A 10000-nucleotide genomic window follows, 5' to 3' on the forward strand; every position below is an offset into this window, starting at 1 on the left:
GTGTGTGTGTGTGTGTCCCATGCTATCTCGACACAACATCGACTCCCTTCTCGCTACACCTGCCATCCAAAAATTGACATCGTAATTTACCGACCAAATGGCTTGGAAAATTACCTCCTCCCCGAAATAGCCGCCCCCGGAAATGCAACCCCCTCCTTAACTCATATCTGCTGATTCAAATTGACGGGAGTTTGTGACGTGCAGCTCAAAAGTAAAAAAATCGTAGGAAATTATCGTGTAGTGAAGGTGCCCGAGACGCCAACAATATTGCGACTTTCCGTTTTTTTTTTTTTCAAAATTTTCCCCAGAATTTTGGAATGGCGGTGGTGATTGTTTTATTTCTTATTTTGGAGATATTTACTCATGGTTAGTGTGTGTGTAATAATAATAATGATAATAATAATTAACTGTTTATTGAAAGAGCTTGGCAGCCAGAAGGCTGAAAATATACAGTTACATAATTGAGGAATGGGTTTCGATTTACAAATAATATACAAATAACATAAGTGATACAAATAAGATATATAATAACTAGATGGGGAAAAGCTCAAACTACAGGGCATTTCAACATAGTGACAGTGTAAGGAGCAGTGTTTACTGGGAGTGAATACACTGGTTTATTACAAGTTATTGATAATTTTACAATGGTTGGGACTGGGCTGTTTCCTATAGCGATCAGTTCGTGCACGTATGGGCTGGATGCGGTTGTGGTGTCGAACAGCAATTCGGCTAGGATCTCAGGTAGTAGGAGCCGGTGTCGAGGATGGTGTAGAAGCCTACCAAATTTGCAGATGAGGTCGTGGTGATGGTCAGTGAGAGTCGAAAGGGTCAGTGTGTTGAGCACTTCTTGATATGTGTGTGTGTGTAAAATTTCTATATATTTCTTGGGGTATTGTTTTAATGTTATCGTGTTATATACCTAGAGTAAGTTGTTTTAATTTAACCCTTTGAATATAATATATATCACTGTACTCAAAGTTAGTCAATGTACTCAAGGTGTTGTCCATTGTACTCAAGGTGTTGTCCATTGTACTCAAGGTATTAGATAAGGCAGCCAAAATAGAACATACTGAAACACCTTGACAGAAACATGGCGTGTCACATATAAATTACCTGCAGTTAAACACTTCATTAACTACAAAATCATTTATGGTAAAAAACAGACACACAAACAACAACTACAACCTTTTAAGGGAATTACAACTGATGATACGTTTATTACAACCCATTCCTTAAGAGATGAACTGACATGCGCGATGAAAGAAGAATTTATACAATTGTCTGAGATTATTTCAGGTACAATTGTTGTGTCATTTCATCTTTATAGTTATTTGAATTCCTGGACGATTGAAGCCGCAAAAATGACTAGACAAAATATATTTCTTTGTTTTTGCCCTGCTTATCTTATTTTGTTCTTGTTTATGTTTGTTTGTTTATTCCATCTATGTTGACTATTATGCCTTGTTTACATTTTTTGTTTACTACGAAAGCTTCATGTTTGGTCGTGTTTACTTAAAGACCCGAGACTTGTAAACCTCTATCACCCACAGTAACTCCGGGTTAGGTTAGGTTAGGTTAGGTTAGGTTAGGTTAGGTTAGGTTAGGTTAGGTTAGGTTAGGTTAGGTTCAGTGACTTGTATCTCTCTCAAAAAACAAACAAAACATATACTATTAAAAGAGAGATTTGCTTAAATTAGCGTTGTGAGGTTAGGTTATGACTGAGTTAGGTTGAGTTGGGTTACGTTGGTTGGATTAGGGTTGGGAGCGGGTTAGGTCTTATAGTTGCTGGGTTATTTGGGTTAGATACGGTTGGGTAAGGTTGGGTTGGCTTTGGTTAGGTTAGGTTAGGCTAGGCAAGATGCATATGCTTGGTAAGGTTGCGCTAACCTAACCTCACCTCACCTCAGGTAGCGTTAGATTGATTAAGCAACAGGTGATATAACCTTACAGGGAATCAAATCCTCAGGTGAACCATAAAACAAAATACAAAGTGAAATAAATTATAAGTCACCAGGTAGTGTGTATGATTACTTAACGAGTATTCCTCTAAGTCATCAGGTAGGCAGCGTGACAAAGGTAAGGCACAAGGTAATTAGAGTGATTACTTTAATGATAGGTAATTCGGGTCATAATTCAAGTGAAACTGATTAGCCTTTGAGCCTTTATCGTTACTAGATCTCGTTATGGTTTTTATCTATGAGTTACCTGTTATGGGTTCGGCTCAGTGTCTGGCTCACATGGGGGGGGTGTCGTACAGGTCTTTAGTCCATTGTGTTCGATGATGAGACCAATTAAGAAAGGTACATTGTTGGTCCTCTGATCCATGAAGTTTTAACCGTTAATGGTCTTCTGTTTTTGGTCTCCTGTTTGTGATCTGTTTGTGGTCTCCTGTGCGTGGTCTTCTGTGTGTGGTCTCCTGTTTGTAATATCTGTTTTGAGACTTCTGTTTGTGATGTGTTGCCTTGTGTTCTCCTGTTTGTCATCTGTTTGTGGTCCCTGTCAGATCTGTTTGTGGACTCCAGTGTGTGGTCTCTTGCTTGTGGTCTCCTGTGCGTGGTCTTCTGTTTGTGGTCTCCTGTGTGTGGTCTCTGCTTGTGGTTTCTTGTTTAATATCTGTTTGTGGTCTCTTGCTTGTGGTCTCCTGTGCGTGGTCTTCTGTTTCAGACATCACCAGTTTTGGAGTCAAGGACATAAGAGGCAACAGCCTCTGAGAGCTACCAGGTCCTGAGAGCTACCAGGCCCTGAGAGCTACCAGGTCCTGAGAGCACAGGCCTGAGAGCTGCCAGGTCCTGAGAGCTACCAGGTCCTGAGAGCTACTGAGGACAAGAGCCTAGCCCAGGATAACAACACTAGCAAAGAACTTACGGTAGGAACATCTGAGGACCGCCAGCAGTAGCCGATGCCCAGGAGATAAGAGTCATAATGCAGCAGTTAATGGCCAGTAGGAACAGCTGTGAACACTCCTCCTCCCTCCCTCCCTCTTCTGGCGCTGCTGTTATCCACACTAGGGAAACTGAAGAGAGCACCCCCCTCCCTCCCTCCCCACCTCTACTGGCGCTGCTGTTAACTATTAGTAGGAACAGATGAGACCACCCCTCCCTCCTTCCTCCCTCCCCAGCAGCAGTAGTAGCCGTGGGCCACCAGCAGGAGGAGCAGGTGTAGATCATCTGCAGGAGCCGAGCACAACACACGTGCTGCCACATTTACTATGCATAAGCTGCTCTGCGTCCGGCTCCAGTACCATGTGTGTTTCTTTTATACTTTTAGAGAGATTATCCGGCTATTATATTTGGCGAGTCAGCCACCGTGGACCTGATGAGCCGGCCACCGTGGACCTGATGAGCCGGCCACCGTGGACCTGATGAGCCGGCCACCGTGGACCTGATGAGCCGGTCACCGTGGACTTGGTAAAGCCGGAGGAAGACGTGAAGATTAGACACCCCAGCTTATTTCACCGGAATATGAGACTCCCTAACGTTATCTAACCTAACCTGACCTAACCTAACCTAACCTAACCTAACCTAACCTAACCTAACCAATCGCAGGTAGCGTTAATGTGGTTTATCATCAGGTGAAATACGCTGGGGTGTCTAACCTTCACGTGACCAATGCCGGGTGCTCCAACTTAATCTGTTGTTAACTTTCACTACAGCTTTATTGCTGATATGACGCAATATGGAGTGCGGCGGTCGATTGGGTACATCGCTCACCTCCTGTTCTAGGGGTTCGTAGTTCGATACCCGGGCACTCCCAGTTCACCCAGCTGTTTTTGAGTACCTAAGTTCAACTTGAGGTCATGTTGCCTCCTTGCTTACAGAAGGCTTCACAGTGTGCGAAATCCACACTGTCCCTAACGAGTGGGTCACATAGACATGACGCCTGACCCACTTTTACTTTCATGACATAATATAACGATACAGACTTAAATACATAATATATTATACAGAGTCAGTAATATACACCTCTGAGAACCGGGCTTCGAACCCAGACCACCAGTTCTTTTTTTTTTAATCTGAGGTATTTTTCACGATGATACTACCTAGTGAAGTACTGAAGTATGTAATGTAGTAAAATTAATGTTATTTAGTAAACGAGAAACATCGATAGTAGAGAAGATTAAACTGCAAAATATACCAAATAACGTCAAGTTTGTTATCTGCTAAAGTTACCTGGTAATTAGGTAATATAGGTAACTAACTAACTTTTAACACCTGGGAATCATAATCGTGTCAAAGTACAAGTGCAGGTGGTCTGGTCCTCTCGAGCGGGAAATAACCTCCTGCTGAAGTTAACGCCTCCGTCAGGTGATAATGATCATAGTGATGATAAAAGGTTAGGTCAGGTCAGGTCATGTCATGTCGGGTCAGGTTAGGTCAGGTCAGGTTAGATTAGGAATAGTGTGTAAGAACATACCTGAACTGTGAACGTATGAACGAAGGATACCTGAACTGTGAACGTATGAACGAAGGATACCCGTGTCGTGAACGTGTGAACGAAGGATCCCTTGGTGTTGGTAGTGTGTAATTTATATAGGTGAACTTGTCAAGGAAGACATCTAACAGCCAGTAGTTAAAGTAAATGAATCACATGAAGATTAGTCCTCCCCAAATCTATATTACCTGATGATTAAGCACCTTAACTCTCACCTAACCTAACGCAACGCTAACCAAATCTAACATGTGTGCGCGTCTGTGTCTCGGAAATGTGACGCCAACAAATTATCTAATTACAGGTAAATTTCCCATATATATAACAAAGTCTACATTCTTTATTCGATCTTTTATGAACAAAACTCAGAATTTGATTAATTTTTTGAACTGAATCGTTTTTTTTGTCTTTTTTTTTACAAGAATCGCAACAAGTTACTCGTCTATATGATAATGCAATAAGGTAAGATAGAGTCAAGTCTTCCCTGCCATCTCCCTTCTACGAGTCATTTCAGGTATTTCCATTTTCCCCCGAGGTCTCACGCCGGCGGGATCGTTACCATGTTAGTTAAATTCTCATAGCAGTGGGGCAACTCGCTTCACCCTCAGTTGCACGGTTTCAGGTTCAGTTCCACGGTTTCAGGCTCGGTTTACCGGTTTCACCCTCAGTTCCCCCATCTTCCACCCTCAGTTCCCCATCTTCCACCCTCAGTCCCCCATCTTCCACCCCCAGTTCATCCCCATCTTCCACCTCGTTCCCATCTTCCACCCTCAGTTCCCCATCTTCCACCCCTTCCCCATCTTCCACCCTCAGTCCCCCATCTTCCACCCTCAGTCCCCATCTACCCTCAGTCCCCCATCTTCCACCCTCAGTTGCCCCCTCTTCACCCTCAGTCCCCCTCTTCCACCCTCAGTCCCCATCTTCCACCCTCAGTCCCCCCATCTTCCACCCTCAGTCCCCCCTCTTCCACCCTCAGTCCCCCATCTTCCACCCTCAGTCCCCCTCTTCCACCCTCAGTCCCCATCTTCCACCCTCAGTTCCCCATCTTCACCCTCAGTTTGCCCCTCTTCCACCCTCAGTCCATCTTCCACCCTCAGTTCCCCATCTTCCACCCTCAGTCCCCATCTTCCACCTCAGTCCCCATCTTCACCCTCACGCGGTAACTATCGTCCATTATTGGCTCCTCGTTTTGTGGGATGTTCCATGAATGTCTATTAATTTCAAGTGGGTGTTCCTATTAGCCAAGTTTGGATGTATAACTGATGTCGTATATGTCTGACTAATAGGGGTTCTAGTACAGGTAATAAAGAATGGATCACCTGAAGATTACACCTAATGACTACCTGGAATTACACACCCTAGCTTATTTCACCTGGAGATTACACACCCTAGCTTATTTCACCTGGAGATTACACACCCTAGCTTATTTCACCTGGAGATTAACCACCATAACTCTAACTTAACATAACTTTTCTTAACCTAACGTAACCTAATTTAACATATCCTAACCTAACCTAACTTAACCTATCCAGATTTAAACTAGGCTAAACTAACCTAACTTAACCTTGTCTAACATTACCTAGCCTATCCCCAGGTAACGTTAGGGTGGTTAATCTTCAGGTGAAATAAACTGGGGTGTGTAATCTATAGATGGTCTTATACACACACACACACACACACACACATATACACACACACACACACACACACACACACACACACACACACACACATATACACACACACACACACACACACACACACACACATACACACACACACACACACACACACACACACACACACACACACACACACACACACACACACACACACACACACACACACACACACACACACATACACACACACACACACACACACATACACACACACACATACACACACACACATACACATACACACACACACACACACACACACACACACACACACACACACACACACACACACACACACATGCAAACATGCATCTTAAACACTGACAATAAATAACCAGAACAGTGCTAAGTCAAGTGCCAGCTCTCACCGGGTGGCACCATTAATAAGACGTGACCTCGACCTATATACGTCTGACCCCCTAAACACAACAGATTTCTAAGGGTCTTTATATAAGGTCATGGAGTAACTGTGCCCAGATTTTAATGTATTACTGTTAAAATCTGGACTTTTGAGGATGACCCTGTATATATGCTTAGGTTTTAGTATATTCTCCCTTAAAATCTGGACTTTTTTTGTGACCCTGTTGCCCAGATTTTGATATCTATATTACTCTTTAAAATCTGGAGGGTTTTTTGTTGTTGTTGTTGTTGTTGGCTCTATATCAGGTTTTTATATCGAGACTTTATTTATATATATTTTTTTGCAATGGTCGTGTATATATATATATATATATATATATATATATATATATATATATATATATATATATATATATATATATATATATATATATATGAACATCGTAGCTCATTCTATTCTCGGCCTCTGATGCGGACACAACATAGTTTACCGACAGTGAGTTATGCAGATACACAGAGCACTGCAGGGGCCACCCCTCTCTCCTGCCTCGTTTCTCGTCTGTTCGTAACTGATGAAGGGATGGGACGAATAGAACATAACCAGGACTATCGTATTTACTGTTAATCACCATAAAGGTAACCACACACACACACACACACACACACACACACACACACACACACACACACACACACACACATCTGCCAAGTGAGTTAAAGGGCGAGTTAGGGCTGCTCTTAACGTTTACACTTCACGAGAGTGGAACACGAAGGGTTGGGTGAAGTCCTTATGAGGCTGTTGGGGATGAGTGGGGTGTGAGGGCCCTGTGTGACTGTTGGGATTGTGAGTGAGGTGTGAGGGCCTTGTGTGACTGTTGGAGGATTTTGGTGGGTGTGGGGGCCTTGTGACTGTTGGAGGATTTTTGAGGGGTGTGGGGCTTGTGTGACTATACCTTTGGGAGACTATGAGTGAGGTGTGAGGGCCTTGTGTGACTGTTGGAGTTGTGAGTGAGGTGAAGTGCCCTGTGACTGTTGGAGGATTGAAGTGAGGTGTGAAGTCCTTATGAGGCTGTTGGGGGATTGTGGTGAGGTGTGAGTGCCCTGTGTGACTGTTGGGGGATTGTGTGTGAGGTGAGGGCTGCCTGACTGTTGGGGATTGTGAGTGAGGTGTGAGCTTGTGTGACTGTTGGGGATTGTGAGTTGGGTGGGGCCTTATGTGACTGTTGGGGGATTGTGAGTGGTGTGAGGGCCTTTAGTGTGACTGTTGGGTTGTGATGGTGTGAGGGCCTTGTGTGACTGTTGGGGGATTGTGAGAGTGAGTGTGAGGGCCTTGTGTGACTGTTGGGGGATTGTGGGTGAGTGTGAGGGCCTTTGTGTGACTGTTGGGGGATTGTGAGTGAGGTGTGAGGGCCTTGTGTGACTGTTGGGGGATTGTGAGTGAGGTGTGAGGGCCTTGTGTGACTGTACCTTGGGGAGATTGTGAGTGGGGGTGTGACAACAAAGGATCTATTATGATGAACTTTGAACCAATTCTTGAACAACTGTGTGATTTTTGTAGAAGACTGTGAGACTTATATGAATAAATGACAGGTGAGGAAAATATATGAGTGAATGAGAGATGAGGAAAAGGAGGAGAGTGATAAAGTATTCTAAGAGGACAACAGTGTGATAAAAGTAAGTGAAATGTGGGTTAGTTTCACCGTAGAGTTTAACACACACAACTCCTTGGCTAAGTTTGGTTAGATTTGGCTTGATTAGATTAGGTTTGAGTAAGTTTGGTTAGATTTGGATAAGTTAGATTAAGTTTAGCTTGGTTTGGTTAGGTTTGTTTTGATTTGGTTAGATTTAGTTAAGTTAGATTAGGTTTGGTACGATTTGGTTGAGTAAGTTTAGGTTAGTTAGACTAGTTAGGATAGGTTGGAATATTTAGGCTTGGTTAGGTTAGGTTAGATTTGGTTTGGTTAGGTTAGATTTGGTTAGGTTAGGTTAGATTAGCTTAGATTAAGTTGCCTCCCATATCGGGAATGCTGTACAGATGCAGTAGCTACTTCACTCCTGAGCAGTTACTTCAAGCATATAAGGGATTCGTTCGTCCTAACTTGGAGTACTGCTCTCATATCTGGGGTGGCTCTTCTTCTGTTAGACAGGGTGGAATCAAAGGCATTTCGTCTTATTAACTCTCCTCCTTTAGTCGACAATCTTTCTTCCCTTTATATTCACCGCAATGTTGCTTTTCTCTCTCTCTTCTACAGGTCTTTGACGGGCACTCACTTAAAACAGCTGGTCTTCCGGCAACTTCGCGGTGTAGATTAATATACTCCTTTTTTCTCTTCTTTTTACTCTTATTTTCTCTCCCCCTAGGCCCTTGTGGGTCGATGACCTGTGCCCTGGTGGGCTATTCCCCGTAAAAAAAAAGTTAGGTTAGGTAAGATTAGTTTAGTTAGATTAGATAAGAGAAACCCTCCTCCTATAACCTTCCACCCCCTCCTATACCTAGTCCTCTCCTCCACCCTCCCTCCCACCCCTCAGTCCCCACCCCTCTCCGCCCCTCACCATATCTCCGTCTATAGGCTCATCACTCCACATTAGGTGTCCGTCACTGCTGTTGGGCCGAGGTTAGGCTTATATTCCCGTCTCATCTCTGGGGACCGAGCCTGAAGCCCACCTCATGTGTGACAGACAGACAGACAGACAGACAGACAGACAGACAGACGGTGGTGGTGGTGGTGATATGAATAAACAGTATATCGTAATGTAACCGTAAAACACAATGTAACTTAACATAAATATCCTAGTACAATCTACAGTTATAAGTACAGTCTACAGTTATAAGTACAGTCTACAGTTATAAGTACAGTCTACAGTTATAAGTACAGTCTACAGTTATAAGTACAGTCTACAGTTATAAGTACAGTCTACAGTTATAAGTACAGTCCACAGTTATAAGTACAGTCCACAGTTATAGTACAGTCTACAGTTATAAGTACAGTCTACAGTTAAAAGTACAGTCCACAGTTATAAGTACAGTCCACAGTTATAAGTACAGTCTACAGTTATAAGTACAGTCCACAGTTATAAGTACAGTCCACAGTTATAAGTACAGTCCACAGTTATAAGTACAGTCACAGTTATAAGTACAGTCACAGTTATAAGTACAGTCCACAGTTATAGTACAGTCCACAGTTATAAGTACAGTCTACAGTTATAAGTACAGTCTACAGTTATAAGTACAGTCTACAGTTATAAGCACAGTCTACAGATTAAAAGTACAGTCCACAGTTATAAGTACAGTCCACAATTATAAGTACAGTCACAGTTATAAATTACAGTCTACAGTTAAAGTACAGTCCACAGTTATAAGTACAGTCCACAGTTATAAGTACAGTCTACAGTTATAAAGTACAGTCTACAGTTATAAGTACAGTCTACAGTTATAAGCACAGTCTACAGTTATAAGTACAGTCCACAGTTATAAGTACAGTCCACAGTTATAAGTGCGTCATATCCACCTTACAAGGTCCGCGGGTGCC

General features: G+C 43.0%; 1 protein-coding gene across 1 annotated transcript in view; it reads left to right on the forward strand.

Moving 5' to 3' along the window:
* The window catches only part of LOC121879511 (splicing factor 3A subunit 2-like), a 30845-nt gene that overhangs the window by 17932 nt on the left and 2913 nt on the right, over nucleotides 1-10000 (forward strand). The window contains exons 3-4 of the mRNA XM_042386169.1: nucleotides 5051-5299; nucleotides 5446-5587. Of these exons, the coding sequence (XP_042242103.1) occupies nucleotides 5051-5299; nucleotides 5446-5587 (391 nt within the window). The remainder of the gene's footprint in view (nucleotides 1-5050; nucleotides 5300-5445; nucleotides 5588-10000) is intronic.

The sequence above is a fragment of the Homarus americanus genome, unplaced genomic scaffold (assembly GCF_018991925.1).
Source record: "Homarus americanus isolate GMGI-L3 unplaced genomic scaffold, GMGI_Hamer_2.0 scaffold32340, whole genome shotgun sequence".
Classification (NCBI taxonomy): domain Eukaryota; kingdom Metazoa; phylum Arthropoda; class Malacostraca; order Decapoda; family Nephropidae; genus Homarus; species Homarus americanus.